General features: G+C 38.2%; 1 protein-coding gene across 3 annotated transcripts in view; it reads right to left on the bottom strand.

Annotated features, from left to right (window-relative positions):
• The window catches only part of LOC121459110 (semaphorin-3E-like), a 224,529-nt gene that overhangs the window by 16,174 nt on the left and 191,437 nt on the right, over positions 1 to 16,918 (bottom strand). For all 3 annotated transcript variants that reach the window (XM_041668631.1, XM_041668630.1, XM_041668632.1), the window contains 8 exons: positions 16,654 to 16,796; positions 15,071 to 15,185; positions 14,599 to 14,668; positions 11,250 to 11,394; positions 8,604 to 8,826; positions 5,873 to 5,964; positions 3,058 to 3,099; positions 2,701 to 2,867 (listed from right to left, as the gene is read on the bottom strand). In XM_041668631.1, the coding sequence (XP_041524565.1) occupies positions 2,701 to 2,867; positions 3,058 to 3,099; positions 5,873 to 5,964; positions 8,604 to 8,826; positions 11,250 to 11,394; positions 14,599 to 14,668; positions 15,071 to 15,185; positions 16,654 to 16,796 (997 nt within the window). The remainder of the gene's footprint in view (positions 1 to 2,700; positions 2,868 to 3,057; positions 3,100 to 5,872; positions 5,965 to 8,603; positions 8,827 to 11,249; positions 11,395 to 14,598; positions 14,669 to 15,070; positions 15,186 to 16,653; positions 16,797 to 16,918) is intronic.

Here is a 16,918-nt window from a genome sequence, read left to right on the forward strand (position 1 = left end):
TCTCCAGGAGATGAAATTACTGTGGTGAGATAAGGAATTGAGCCACTTGGTAAAACATAAACAGAAATATAGGTTAATTAAAGTTATAAGAGCTAGTTGAGTAATAAGCCTAAGCTATTGGCCTAGCATTTATAATTAGTAAGGCTCAGTGTGGTTATTTGGGAGTTGATTGTCAGGACAGCTGACTGCTGAGATACTGAAACACCCTACCTACAAATCTGTGGTTGTAAACTTTTAAAAGATGCTCAAGGTCCAAATCAGGAGCAGAAGGAGACGGAGCACGAGCAAGGAACTCAGGACCACGAGGGGTGCACCCACACACTAAGACAATGGGGATGTTTTATTGGGATCTCACCAAGGCCAGCTGGCCTAGGTCTGAAAAAGCATGGGATAAATCCGGACTAGCTGAACATAGCGGACAATGAGGAATACTGAGAACTCAAGAACAATTGCAGTGGGTTTTTGATCCTACTGCACGTACTGGCTTTGTGGGAGCCTAGGCAGTTTGAATGCTCACCTTACGAGACCTGGATAGAGGTGGGCAGTCCTTGGGCTTCCCACAGGTCAGGGAACCCTGATTGCTCTTCGAGCAGATGAGGGGGGGGGGACTTGATCGGGGGAGGGGGAGGGAAATGGGAAGCGGTTGTGGGGACGAGGCAGAAATCCTTAATAAATAAATAAATTAAAAAAAAAATTAAAGATGCACATCAAATGAAGAAATATTAGCTCTGGAAATTCCTCTGTTAGAACAATATTGTTGCTGTGTGCCTGTTGAAGAGCTTGCTAGTCATGTATAAAATCGCACAACTCATAAGCGATTGGTGCAGTATCTGCAAACTTTTATTTTATAATTGCCAGTGACAATGCATCAATAAGCCTCATCCCATCTGTAAAATGTCCATTTGTGGCATGACCGGGGATAACGGAGTGTGGAGAAACATTTGATGGTCTTTATCTATGGGTATCCACCCTGGTTTCAAAAGTTTAATGAGAGGATGAACCTTTGGTGAGATAAGTCTATTTACCTTGATTTATTCTCTGCACAGTGTACACATACATGTGCGTGTGTCAACATCTCATTATAGCTCATAAGTCTCTACATTTTGCATCACTTAAAATTAAATTGGGGCAAAAATGTAAAACCCACAAGCATTAGATCTTTAAAATAATCCCTTCAGATAAGTTCCTCTTCTAGTATTCACTTTTGAGTCAGTGAAGGGCATGGTTCCTGCTGAGCGCTCGATGCCTTTGCGCAATCTTTTTCCTTAACTGGAACCTCTCTCTACTGTGTCATAGCAGTGACGCTCAGCTCTAGAGAATGCAATAAAACATCCCTTACACTGCACTTGGTCAAGCACCTAAAATGCTCAGAAACGAGCTGCCACTGGCACTGTTCTCAGCTCTATTCTCTACCCGAGTCCTTGGTTTTCTGTAGATGAAGGTCTTCACACCCCAAGCTTGCAGGAGTAGGTGAACAAGCTTCCTTAGCATTTCAAATAAGTCCAACTATATTCTTCAAGAATGGCTTGAAATACCGATGAGCACTTGTAGAGAAATTGAAATGATTTGCTCCCTTGTTCAGCACAGTTGGCAAACTATTTTGTCCATAGTTCTCTGAAAGATGCCCTTCATCTTTGTCTCATTATATTCTGTCTTTAAATCATTCTTAGAATGTTAATTTGCTAAAGTCAAATTAATAAAAGTTTTGAGTTAATGAAGACTTTTGTGTTTGTGTGCATGTGTGTGACAAAGAGACAGACAGGCAGAGAGAGAGACTTTTTGTGTGATCCTAAAAAGATTACTATACTGATTTAGATTCAAATTGGATCAAAATATATTTTTGAAAAATTAACACAAAATTAAATTATAATGACTGGAATTCATACACATATCTTTTCTGAAAGAATTTTAGATAATTCTATGTATTGCTTTATATATTCTTTATGAGAAAAAACACCCTGCTTTTTATATAAGAACTTTTCTTATTTATTTTTCTAAAATATATACAGCCGCCACATAGCGTAAGTGGAAAAATAGTCTTCAAAGTATTGTGGGAGCCTAAAAACTCCTGTTTAGAGATAGCATGGGTTTACTTTCCCTTGCAAATGGCAATGATTTCACAGAGCTACAGACATTAGACTTCAGAGGTCTCTTGGTACCTTTCATTTGTGTTGAATTAAATCACACATTTCATTAATTATACAGGTCATGTGTTTGCTTAGGAGTTAAAATATTCTCTTTCAAACTGACATAAATGAAGACCAGCTGCTGGAGGGGACTTGGGAAACTCCAGGGTGTGTTCGAGGATGTATTTATTTATTTCCTTTTTTAAGTCTCTGAATCCTTCAAGCGTGGTGGCTTTCCATTTCCCTGTTTTTACTTTCTCTGAAGTTCATTATGTCTTGGAGCAACAAAAAATCAAAGGAGGAGGAGATTTAGTGCAAAGTGAGGTAAAACGAAAAAGTCTGAAAGGGGGTGCTCAATTCTGCTCAGTGTACAAGATAGTACATCAAAAGGTGTCGGCATAAAAATGGCAACTTGTGAACGCTTTATGTTTATGAACAGAATATAATTAGGGTGGTTTGTTTAGATTAAAAAATAGCTTGTTTTCATTGAATGTGCACAAAAAGGAAAAAAAAAGACCCTCAAAATGATAGTTTTTCTGAACAGTGGAAACTTCCCCCTGAGTCGATAGCTTACCTCTTTGCATGTGCACCTGTTGGGTAATACCTGGAGCAGGAAATGCCATCCCAGGCACAGTAAGGGTCTCGCGCCAGGCAGCAGTCCGCACAAGCATTGCCGTACATGTCGCAGTGATGGAATCTGACCTGCGCCACCGCGGAGGGCGATCCGATGTAGAGCTGTTGCTGCAGGGAAGCATGAGGCCATTAGCGGAGCTGAACGTGCAGAATTCGCAAAGACAGAGCCTGTCTTCTTACAGTGGTAACAATAAATAATGAACAACCGCTTTTCCATACAGAAATCGTGTGCTACCGTCCTTGAGTGCTTTGGTGTTAATTAACAAACAGAAAAGACTTGGGCATGCAAGCAACTTACTCTTTTTGATGAGATTTCCATAGAAATGATAGGAGCTGGATCCTGAAATGAGTCAAAATGTTTTCTTTTTAGTAAATATAGGAATAGCAGTTTAATAAGAAGTCAAAATAGTTATGGCAGGTGCTAGGCTTGCAGCCTGTATCGTTTGCTTTAGTGAAACAACATGCAAATCCAATTCAATTAAAACACAGCTTTCCAGTATTTCCTAATGGCTAGGAAATCCTGCACACGTGAGGAAAAAGGGTGATGCAGTTATTCTTTGCCTCTGAGGTAAACAGCAACTGTTTTGATTGATATTTGTGATTTACAAAGCGCTACATCCTTAGAATAATAAAGTGGAAATTTACTAAAGTATTTGAGCCATTAGAAGTAAATTAACCGCATTTTAGAATATGTGTAATACCTAGTAAACTATATGGTTTTTAGTTATTTGAGCTCAAGCCTGTAAGGACCATGCCTGCAATATGAATGATCAGAGTGAACCACTGTACAATGTTTGACCATGATGAAAAATCTCGTCTTCTTAGGATTATGATAGACGAAAGACAATACATGGTACAGCGTCAGGAGCTTTCATGTTAGGTTAGCAATGCTGTTTAATATTTGAGCCTCTTTAACATTCACACACACACACACACACACACACACACACACACACACACACACACAAAATCTCTAAAATTAATCATACAAACAGAGAAACACCAGGCAGATGGAACTCACTCAGGGAATAGCTACCCTTTGAGTAATTAATTTTTAAGAGAAAAATATATGGACATTATGACAGTTTTTAAATTACATTTCAGATTTATTTACTGAGTGTGTGTCCTGGAGGCATAGTACCTGTGTGAAGGTGGAGGGCTGCTTTCAGGAATCTGTGCTTTCCTTCTACCGTGTTGGCTCCTGGGATCAAGCTTGAAACATTAGTCTTGGCAGCAAGCTGCCTTCCCAGCTGAGCCATCGCTCCCACCTTAACAGTTTTTTGTCCTGTTTGGGTTTTTTTTTCTCTCTCTCGCACACTCATTTTTCTATCTATTTATCTCTCTCTCTCATCTATCATCTATCTCTATCTATCTATCTATCTATCTATCTATCTATCTATCTATCTATCATCTATCTATCATCTATCTATCTATCATCTATCAATCTCTCACTTTTCTACCTATTTTTCTGTCATCTATCTCTCTATCATTTATCAATCTCATATTTTTAATCTATCTATCATCTATCAATCTCTCATTTTTCTACTTATCTATTATCTCTCTACCTGTCTCTCTATCATCTATCAATCTTTCATTTTTCTATTTATCTATCTACTATCAATCTCTCAATTTTCTATTTATCTATGTATCTATGTATCATTCATCTATCTATTTTTGTTTGGATTTGTGTGTGTATGCATTATGTAACATTTTGGACAATGAAACACTTTGCACACAAGGGCATTGCTCATTTATTCATCCAAGTAGAAATGATCCTAAAGAGTTGTTGTGGAAATACTGATAATGAGAGCTATTGCCCCAATGCTAAATTAAATATTACATAGAGGCCCACAATGCATAATAGCAAGTATATCTACTGTAGTTGAGAGAGAAAGAAGGCTTTCCCTGTGAACAGCACTAGGGAAATCCACTCTCAGGGATAGCAAAGATAAAATGTCTCTTTCTCCATTAACCAATTCTTTCTGCTAACATCCATTATATTCATATATGATCAGTCATCATCATTTGTAGACTCTGATTTGCAAAAATGTCTACCTGCTAAATTAGATTGTAGTCATAATATTAATACCTGAAGTGTATGTCTTTCTTTTTCACACGAGAAAAAGGAAGAGGGCAACAAAGAAACTGAAGTGTGGAATGTCCACATCTCTAGCTAGGTTGGCAGAGTGATCTCCAAATCCTTCAGCCTTGTGGTTTAAATAAGTGTGCACTTCATGGACTATTTAGTGCCATTTTGTTTCACTTCATTGATGGTGTCTTTGTGCTTAACATGTGTTCAAGCATGGTGCTGATGTGCTATGAAGTATTTTCAAAACTCAAAACAGCTGCGATGCATCTCAGTGTCCAAACCTATGTAAGACTTGAGCTCCATTCAGGCATGAGTTACAGTGATACTGAGGTCAGCTCAGTAATGTGTCATCAACAATGTAGACTAAGATGCTTTAAACAGAAACACACACAAGGCAAGGATGGGAATTGTTCCGATGAAAATATTGTGGTCAGAAATTTGCAGGATCCTGTTAGGCAGAAATATGAGTCAAGATTGAGGAATAGGCTTAAACATGATATCTGTTTCACTAATAAAACCTTGTGGTATATATTTTTCATTATGTTATAGATCCATATTCATAAATACATATTTTCATATATTTGTTTTATGTTTTAAATATGATTTTCTATATTTTCTTATTCTTGTTAATTTCTTTATGTAGTTAATATGTTACAGTTAAACACAGTGTGCTCCTCCTGTCACAACGTACACTAGTTGAAATGCGATATTAGTGACAATGTTAGCCATGTTTGTGTAAGATACAGGTCTTCACTGGTTGTTCTGGAATTCACATGTGAGATGAATGCTCTTTCTTTATGAAAGTGGTTGGATACTGATGTTTGTTTCTATTGCAAGCACAATGGCACTTTTGAACATTCTGGTCATGAGATTTTAAATTATTCTTCCCTTCATTTTTCTCTGAATTCAAAATAAACCTACTAGAGGAAAAAATATCCTGAAACTAATAAGACATTTTTCTCTTCCCTTCCAGCTTTGATTGAGTGTGGTGTGCGAATCTGATCTGTATCGCTCATGAAATTACCTTGAATATCTGCAGCTCCTCTAGAATGACCTCCTCCATCCACTCCGTTTCTTGGTTGTAAATTGTGATTACTTTCAGCACAATTCCTGTATCTATGAGAAAGCAAAATTGGCAATAATAGAAGGGGAGTGAGGAGCCAGACTTCAAGGGGACTGGAAATAAGAGGCACACAACACTTGACCACTGCCAGCTAAAACTCACGTGACTTCTTATACACCAACAACTTTAGTTGGTGAAGATCTATTTTGCATGCAGAACCAAATTTTTAAGTGACATACAGATTCTTTTTCCAAATAGTTTGGTCAATACAAAAACAAAATTAGAGACTGAGAAATCAAGCTACCATATTTTAGAAGTTTCTTCTGTGATGAATCAGATAAACAGATAAGTCTACCTAAGTCTTCTGCAGGATTAGAATCATGATGTACTTCTAGCCCCAAAAGAAACAAATTGCTGTTTTGTTTCTCTTTGACTGTGTTGAATACAGTGCCTACCATATTCTAGGCAAAACCCCTACCAGTGGATTGCACTCTATGACTTATGTATATTAATTTTTCAAATATCTGGTTTGCAGTCAATATAAAAGAGCAACGTATGTTAAAATAATCCCTAAAAGATAGTTTTTAGTTCTAGGTTTTCTCTGACATAATTTGTTCTTTAAAATCAGTGGTTCTCAACTTGTAGGTCATGTGTCATGATCCCATTGGGGTCCCATATCAGCTATCCTGCATATCAAATATTTACATGATAATTCATAAAAGTAGCAAAATTACAGTTATGCAGTAGCAACAAAATGATTTTATGGCACCACAGCATGAGAAACTCTCTTACAGGGCTGTAGTATTAGGAAAGTTGAGAACCATTGCTTCAGATTATGTTTTTCTGATTTTTTTCATCTGAGGGAAATTGCCTATACCAATGAATCAATAGTAAATACATCCATGTTGAAATTTGGAAGGACAGGCTGGGAAGACTATTCGGTGTGGAAACTATTTGCCATAAAACTGTGGGCCTCAGCACCCTTGTGACAGCCTTGACCCAGCCACACAGCTGGCACCCCTGAACTGGCCATGCAAAGACAGAATGATGCCTGGTATTTGCTGGCCAGCCACGTCTACCCCATTAAGGGAGATTAATAATTCATTGCCAACTACGCGGCTTCTATAACCGCATGTTGCTTTGTAAAGCTATAATTGTTTAGATTTCCATTCTATGTTTTTATTCTTCCTAATATTCTGAGTTTGTTCTATCTACTTGCAGTTTGGATAAGAAATTAATTTATACTTACACATAACTGATTATGGGTAGAAATAATAATTTATAAAATATATTAGACCTTTAGAAGTATTAATCTATGGACATCTGTGAGATTTGAACATTTTATCCATAATTACCAGGTCCTATACATGAATTAATAAAACTAGATTGCAATTAACCTGATAGCACACACCTTTATTTTCTATTAAATAAAAAGAATAAAAAATTGCTCCATTTTGTAAGTTAAATACACAAGTCCACATGATAACATCAGACAAAAGCAAAAATGCAAGTTGATTTATTCATTTGGAAGCAATGAATTTGCATGAATAACAGCCAAATATTGCATTAGAGCCCATGCCTGGCAAATATTGAGAGGGGGACCTATTATTTATAGGCTTTTCCAATATACTTTCCACACATCAAAAGTAGCTTCATTTGTTTTGGGAGACTGTAGCCCAATTGACAATATCAGTGAGTTAAATAAAATGTAGTTATTTCCCGAATGTTCTAAAAGAACTTGGATAAATCAAACAAGAAAACAGTTTTAGGATGGTTAGATATGTCTTCTGTTTTCTATGAGATTTAAAATAAAATATTTTCACCATTTTAACTGCAGTTCAGTCTTGATTTTGGATTTTCTCTTTTTAGTGGTCAGAAATCACCATGTATGAGTGAGTGGTCAGGTAATTACAGGTTTCTTTTTTTGTTTGTGGTTTTGTTTTGTTTTGTTTTGTTTTTTCTCGAGATAGGGTTTCTCAGTAGTTTTGGAGTCTGTTCTGTAACTAGTTCTAGTAGATCAGGCTGGGTCTCGAACTCACAGAGATCCGCCTGCCTCGGCCTCCCGAGTGCTGAGATTAAAGGCGTGCGGCTCCACCGCCCAGCAATTTCAGGTTTCTTACAGAGCTCCCATTCTTACAGAATATTGATCTCACAGAGCACACTATTAATCTTATCAACAATGATAAGATAGTGTCTGCACTATTGGTCTATTAAGTTTAATGTTTCTTTCCTTAAAATTTTTTTCTAAGATCTATTAAGTTTAATATTTCTTTGCTTATTTTTTTTTCAGGAAAATAAAGCTGTAGACCAAAGAAGCATGAAGAGGACTTAGCAATACATCCTTTTCCTGGCATACCCAGGCCAGGACCTCCTGCAGTGTCTTGTTTGAAGCTCCGTAGGGTCAAATGCTTAAGAATGTTTCCTAAGATCATTGCTCCTGCACACAGAGACGAGGATTTTAAGTTGAAGCACCACACAGTATTTGTTCTTCATAACACTGGGTGCTCAACAATTTACAAGTTTCTTCCCATAAGTAAGACTTAATGTGGCGGCATTAATTGAAGCTATGAGTTCATTTGGTCATTTTATCTTTAGCACTGTGCAAACCAGCTAGTGGAACAACATACGTGCTGATTTGTAAAAGCTGTCTGAGGACAAGCCGGAATGGATCAATGCTTTCTTGTGATTTTACCTGTCCCGATAAATAAAACATCATATTGGCCATCCTCGGCTTCCACTCGGTCCACTGCCAGTTGCTTCAGGTTATATTTTCCATCCGTTTTCACGAGGATTGGCTTTTTATGCGCCGGTTTTATGGGCTGATACATTAGTGGATGCGTCCTTGCGAAACGAATGGCGTCGTCAGGGTAGTCTTTGGTGGTCCCATACTTCCCTCCATTCATCTTGCTGGCACACTAAAATGCAAGTAGGTTAGTTCATTCTTTTCTCTTAAGCCTGAAGAGCAAACATACGACCACTACCAAAAAAAAATTAGACATGTCAAATAAGCTCAAGCAATGAACTGTGCACTCAAGGATATATAGTAGCTCCACATCTTCTGTTGCAGAAATGGATTCAGAATTAAAAATTTCAAAAGAAAACTAAATTATTTTTTTTAAAAGCAGCATTAAAAAGAACACTGAAATCCAGAAGACTGAAAATTTATACAATACAGGACAATTTGGGGACAGCAAATAAAATGCAACAATATGAATGATCAAAATATTTTCCATGGTTTTGAATTCTGTTTCTTATTTGAAGTAAATTTCAAACTGAAAAATCTGCCGTTCGCTGTTGACATAGTTTAGTGATAGCATGTTTGCCTAGCATACAAGCAGCCCTAGATTAAACCTACTGCACCTCAAAAAATAAAGAAATAAGAAAGGAAAGAGAAGGGAAGAGAAGGGAAGGGAAGGGAAAGGAAGGGAAGGGAAAGAAAAGGAAAGGAAAAGAAGGAAGGGAGAGGGAAGGAAAAGAAAGGAAAGGAAAAGAAGGGAGGGGAGGGGAGGAGAGGGGAAAGAAGGGAAGGGTAGAAAAGAAAAAAAGAAATGAGAAAGGAAAAGAGAGAAAGGAATAAAGAGAGATCTACCACTCATCAGAACAAACAACACGTGTTTTTGGTCATAAATCTCTAAAGCTCAGGTGAGCCCAGCACTGGGAGGTGAGGGGTGGAGGAGCCCATGTGAAAGGCAGACTGAGCTAGAAAGTGAGACCATGCCTTAAAAAGTAAATATAAACAAATTGACCCTAATTGTGCAAAATAGATTTCTCATAATTGAAACCACCACGTCAAATGGTTATGTTTCTGCTTCCCGGCTGCATATTTCTGGCGTTACGGTATAGAGAGTTATTCAAACTCTTATCATTGCTAATTAAAGAGACAAGAAAACCTCTTTGTATGGTCCTGATGTAATCTGTATGAATTTGTATTATTTCATATGTATCTGAAACTAACAAAATTTAAAGTTAGTTACTTGCTCTTCCACACGGCGATTCTTAAGACACTGATGCTAACACGCACAACTCCAGAGCACTGTGAGACTCAGAGCCTGGAACACGCACGCCAGTCTTTGCTTTCTGACAACTGCTGCTCACTCTCTCTCGTGTGTTCCTCAGAATCAATACCAGGTGGAAGAATATCTGGATTTTTTTTTCTAATTTGAAGTATAAATGCAGCAGTTAAGTAGCCAGGTTCTATAAAGGGGGCATTTATAATTGTTTGCTTTTTTAAAATCAGGCCATATGCCTACGTTTGGCATGAAGTGTGCACTTGGGTGCACTTGCACAATGCATTATTAGAAACATTTTGAACTACCTTGGAAGAAGTTCAACAACCAGTCACTTCCTCCGAGCCCTCCTCTAAGGCCAAGTGGTTTGGAGAAGCATTTTTAGCTAAGCCACAGGAGTGGATTTTCCCATTTAAATTGCAATTTCAAGCAATAAAATGAAATAAAATATATTTTATGTCTTACTAGAAGTAACGGGTTTAAGCCAGTGAGAGTGATTATCGTGATACAGCTTTGCCCTTGCTAATGGAGGCGAGGTTTGCTTTCGTTTGCAGCAGGCTCTGCAGAAAAGGCTCCTCTGTGACTCTGTGGTAATCACGGAATCAGTGAAGGCTTGCAGTCTCGTCAGACGCTTGAAAAGGGTAGATATGGCCTCCACGGCAAGCTTAACGCTCGTACACTGTGACTCTCATACAACACACAATGGTACAACCTTTGCCAACCCAGTTGCATGTGGTATCCATGGCCTAAATCTACATCATAATCTTCATTATTGTCAGCTTTAGACATGTTCCAATCAAAAGCATAGCAGTTGATACAGCTAGTTAGGGTTTTGGTAGCAATGTTCCAGGGTCAGATAATAGAATTCCCTTTACTCTGCTAAGGGAACAAGTTGAGAGAAAGTCTGTTCTAAGGAGCAAGGAAGTCAACACACATACTGAAATGGTAAAATTGGACAGGATTTTATTATTTAAAAGTGCCACATGGTACTAATTCTCCTCACACGGCTGGAAGAAAACTTTACCATTCCTATTTTATTAAATATGTCTATGCTTACCTGTACCCCCAAAAATGCAAGTTCCCTTGGAACTACTTGGCTGGAGCATCAGTGGGCACATACTTTATAATGCTGCCGCTAAGATGTATCCATGCACAGGTACAGCCTTTGCATTAGATAACCAGCAGAAAACTCAACTTGACACTGTTCTTTATTTACTGTTGAAGCATCCTTATAGACATGAAATTCTTAAATACTTCAGTTGCATAGCAAGATAGAATATGAGAAACAAAGACTTCATACATAGGAGTTGAATGTCGAATATTCCACTTACAGAACCAGGCCTCGGGTAAGGAACTTTTCCTTCATACAGTGACCAGTGGTATTCGGGTCCTTCTTTATGAGCATATGGGCCGTTAAAGGCTTCCCGTATACTTGACATGTGATAGACACAGATAGCATGGCCTCTGAATATATTGCTGAAAAATAAAAATTATAAATCTAGATATAACTAAGAGTTTACTTGGTCAAATACCCCAATATATGTACATTGGAATTAAAACGAGCAATTTCTTTCCTTTTCCTCTTTCTTTCTTTCTTTCTTTCTTTCTCCTTCCTTCCTTCCTTCCTTCCTTTTTTTTTTATTTTTTTGAGACAGAATTTCTCTGCCAAGAGCCCCAGTTATCCTAGAACTCACTTTGTAGACCAGACTGGCCTCGAACTTACAGAGATTCACCTGCCTCTGCCTCTCAAGTTCTGGGATTAAAGGCATGCACCACCACCGTCCAGCAAAAAGTAATTTTTTTAAAGCATAGAATATTCTAGAAATCTTAATTATTGCAATATTAAAGTAACAAAATCAAAAGACTTTCCATTCCTTTTATTTCCTATTTTCTAAACTTGAAAATGACATTAGGAGGGTGGAACTGTTCAACTTCTCTTTGAAATTGCTAAGTCTTATGTGTGCTTTTGCATTTATTTGAATTATTTTCATGTCATCATCACCTATTATTTCTTTGATAAAGGTGGGAGTTACAGTGCGCACAGTGTCAGAGAACTTTATGAGTCAGTTCTCTCCTTCCACCATGTGGTTCTCAAGTTCAAACTTAGATTGTCAGGCTGGGCTGCAAGTTCCTTTACTTGATGGACCATTTTTCAGGTCCCCTCTTTACATCTTTTTAAAGGCTATTAGCAATTTAAATTGCTCATTTTAAGGGAATATTTCTATGTCATTACATCCTGAGTGTAGCTAATGCTCCATTAATCATTATGTTGTTGACGTTACTACAAATTCTATATGCATTTTACTTGGTTTCCTGGTAGCCTTTACCCTACTTTTTATCATGGTGTCCTTTAAATATTAGAACATTTGTTAAACTCTTCTTCAAGTCACTGAATTCATCACTGATGGAAGGACTATATAAAACTCAGATACTTGATCATCATATACAGCAGCAATCAAAATGATTTTTGAAATGGTAAGATTCCTCTAGAGGGTAAATATCATTGTTGAATATGGTATTGGGGACATGTGCAATCACGTTTAGTGAAAAGCTATTGTTACAGTACTTGAACACAGAGTCGTCATTTGAATGAAGTGTGCCATTTCGCAGTCTCCTTATTTTGTGAATTAAAATAAGTGATGTTTGTGAAGGAGCTTTAGGAAAACCATAAACTCTGTGTAAGTGTATTTCCTGCACTTTGGGCCAGCTGTAGAGCAGAAGCCATGTTATTGTCTTAGGACATCAATTCACACATTTTTATACTACACCTTGAAGCAATTGGAAATGCCTGTGATACTGGGGAGAACTAGACAGTCTCAGCGGAGGTGGCAATAAACCTTTGATCACCATTCCACAAATATCAACCTCCGTGGCAGGTACAGCTGGGAGCTCTTTCCCCCTCTCAGATTTATATATAAACTGAACAAAGTGGAAATCATGGAAAAAAATCATGCCTTTGATTTCTCTGAATGATCCAATATGCCATCATTCAGGTAATTAGCTTTTAAAGAGATCATTTGAAAGAATAGAAAATAAACAGATTACCTCATCGATCAAATTTATCACTTAAAGAATTATCACATGATGCAACAATCATTTGCGTTAGGGAGAAAAATGAAGTAAAGGGGGCTGTCTGTGCATTGTAGTCAATACCAATACCTATTAACTTTTAAAACTGACAAAAAGTATAGTTAATAGAAAGAATTGTTCTCATATCATCCTGTGGAAGAAAAGGTCTGATTAAAACAAGATACTTGTTCAAAGAGCTTCTAGGTGTTTTCATTCAAAGTGATCTTCAAAAATCAGCTGCTTAAAATCTAAAGAAAACTGTGCGAAGCACCAGCTGCAGGGTCTATTAAACTTTGGCTTTAACACATTAATGAGAAGAGGTAGCTGGGCGGTGGTGGCGCACGCCTTTAATCCCAGCACTCGGGAGGCAGAGGCAGGCGGATCTCTGTGAGTTCGAGACCAGCCTGGTCTACAGAGCTAGTTCCAGGACAGGTTCCAAAGCCACAGAGAAACCCTGTCTCGAAAAACCAAAAAAAAAAAAAAAAAAAAAAAGAAGAGGTAGCAGCATCAACTCATCTCGGTTGACACACTGAGGTAGTTCCTCCGTTATTGTTGGTGCTGCCATTTTCCTTTGGAGAGAGACTCAGGAAATTACGTATGCAAACTTTCAACTGAAACCAATTCTAGGAACATTTCTTATTTCACACATCAATGCATGTAAAATATTAGTTTATAGAACTCTTCCATAGATACACAAAATGCAAAAAAAATGGAAAGGGGGGAATAGCACATATCTAAGCATCACCTTGAGCACCACATATCACAGATGGAGAGCAGATGACACATGCGTGCTCAGTATGTGTCTACACAGGAGGAAGACACAAGAACAAAGGCGTAGGGACTATTCCTGACTAAGGGCTTGGGAACATTTCTTGGGCATGTGTGGTAAGTATCAAAGAGCCAGCATAGACTGATATTGGAAGGGAAAGTCAAGTCCAGCAGCAATACTGAACAAAGCAGGGGTGGGAGAGTGAGGGAGTGGTGTGTGCAATGCTAAGATCTGTCCATGTAAATACTGAGATGTATCAAAGTATGATAGGCATTGGTGAAGTCAGAGAAAAAGTACCCAAAACTAATACTGTATCTACTATACATCTAATATATATATATATGTGTGTGTGTGTGTGTATATTTGTATATGTGTATAATATATATTATATAATACTAGAGCACTTTGTATATACATGTATATAATTGTAGAGCACTTTGTGTGTGTGTGTGTGTGTGTGCATGTATGTATGTATGTATGTATGTATATAATACCAGAATACTTTAAAAGCCTGGATTAGAAATTTTCATCTGAAAAATAAAATTACAATTTAACCTAGACTTGACAGTGTGGAAGTGATATCTTAAAACCTGACCATAAAAAAAAAATGTCAAAATGTTATCTGTAAGCAATGAAAGAGATTGGGGGACAAGCAGATGCAGGAGGATGATGGGACACGATGAACAAAAGAGTTAGGACTAGAGCGGGGTTGTGGCTTTATCCAATGAAGACCGGTGGCAGTCGGACAGAGGATGGGAATGGTGATAGGGTCGGTGTCTGCGAGCTGTGTACCATGGAAGGGACTGCAGGGATACGGTTGTCCTTTTCTAGTGCGTTCTCACCTGGTAGTGTTAAACAGCCCAAATATCACTGGGTTCTTTGGGTCTCTGGTAGGCAGGAGAAACACATCCTCTGGAAGAATGAAAGACCATCATTTTAACCTTCTCGACATGTGAAGAAAAAATATATACACAGCATAGTTCAGAACCATGTATCTTAAGACCGGATTTCCCACTCCACAGCTGTGCCCAGGGCAGAAGAAGGAACCATTGCTCTTCTCTGGATGGTGACTTACGCTGAGTGACAGAGCAGGACCCCACCCTGCTCCTCTGTGGAGATGAGTTTCTTTGTCCCCCCAACTCTTCTGCCCTCGGAGGAGATTGGGTCAAAGTGAAGAGACAGAAACTCGCCTTTGGGCTGTAGAGGTCAAAGCCTTCCGGGACACATTTTTTTCCACCCATGCCTGAGAGAGTGACAGTCAGAGAGAAACATGCCTGCAGGAGAATGAGCTGTCTACCCTCCAGGAATAATTACCTAGCTCGTCAAAATATGTGTCGATGCCATTTGCGCCTGGAACAGAGCAAACGAGCCTTGCTTTGAGGAATGTGCTCCACTTATTCACCAGTATTCTCTGCCCTCCCACGTCATTCTGGGAAAAACAAAATGGACAAATGAATACTTACAGAGCATTTACAAAGCAAGGTTTAATTTGGTGAAATGGGCTGATGGGTTTGTTGTTTGCGTCAGTGTGTGTGTGTGTGTGTGTGTGTTTGTGAACATTTAGCAAAATCCTCAGATAACACTACAAACCATTCCCTCTTATTTCTCCCTTGCATTGCCTTATCACTGTAGTATTCTTAAAAAAAATCATTTAATTTTTACTTTCACATGTGGAGTATTATATCACATTATATCACATGCATATAGGGATGAGCAGCATGCATGGGTTGGTGCTGCAGAAGCCAGCAGACGTCATCTGGTCCCCAGGGTATGAGTCCCAGGTGGTCGTGAACGGCCAGATATGGGTGCTGGGCATGGAACTGAGCTCCTCTGCCAGAGTCACAGGTGTAAGAACCTGTGACTGCCTCACCAGCCCCTCAGTGCAGTACTCAAATACTCTCAATATATTTTCCAGCTATTACGCTTACTAATACCACACATATTAACACTGCATTTGTGATGTAGCAACCTTGTTTATTATTTGTTCATATATGGTGTGCCTGTCTCAAGAATTTGGATGGATCGTACCATTTAGTTCGCTTGGGAGAGAAGCTTATGAAACAAGGCCTGGTGGCTGATATCTGTAATCCCTACACTTAAGAGTTCCAAGTCATTCTTAGCTGCACGTGTGTGTGTCTACATACTATGTGTGTTATTATTATTACATATCTTCTCAAATGTGAAAACACTCATTATCATGGTTTTGCTTTTAGTTTTGTTTTATTCTTTTATTATAGAACTGATCAACTGAATTTCTCATAACCAGATATATAGAATCCCAAATAGATTGTGAACCTAATAAAAATTATTAAATTCAATTTAAAATATTATAGAATTGAGACAATATGATGGCTCAGAAGGTTAAGGCACCTGCACAAAAGCCGGAGGACCTGAGTTCAATCCCCAGGACCCACATGGTGGCAGAGGAAAACATATGTCTAACATTCATGAACATGTACGAGCAGTAACATACACACAGATATGCACACATAAAAACGAGCAAATACATATACTATCTTTTAACTAGAACAAACTTCTATTTGGAAGAAAATACTAATTATAGACTATTTTCTAACATGGCTTTGAAAAATGAGAAAACTCATCCAAGGTAACGTTTTATCGTGAAACTTTCATTATCAATTAAGTGATGGACATAAGAAAGCTTACAGAACACTTTAAAATCTGAAAAGTAGAAGTCTGCTAAAGAACACTATGTCGGATGGGTAGGGAAGAGGTGGGGCATGAAGAGGAGTTGAGGGAGGGGAGACTGATATGACCAAAGAATATTGTATAAAACCCTGAAAAGAGGCAGTCAAAACAAGTCTAAAACTGTATACAAAAGGCCTGGTACACAGTGTAAGCAAGTAAATGTAGGAACACAGAGACACCATCCTCACCACGCACAGCCGCCCCACTCGGGTATAGATTGTGTGGGCACTGTTCTCTGCTTCCAGCGCCTTCTCAGTAAAAAAGAAGTACATCTTGTTGTCATCTCGGTCTTCATTGTCAGGGATCATATATGAACCTACAAATTTTGGTTCTATGGACAAAACATAAGTGAAAAAGTAAAAAAAATCATATATGTAATGGTGTAATAGCAAAGTCACCTTGATAAATTATTTAGCCCTGGATTGTCAGTTTGTGTGAAAATACAAACCATCT

This window comes from Microtus oregoni, unplaced genomic scaffold (genome assembly GCF_018167655.1).
Source record: "Microtus oregoni isolate MIOR12 unplaced genomic scaffold, Mior012 000018F_ref0000195, whole genome shotgun sequence".
NCBI lineage: Eukaryota > Metazoa > Chordata > Mammalia > Rodentia > Cricetidae > Microtus > Microtus oregoni.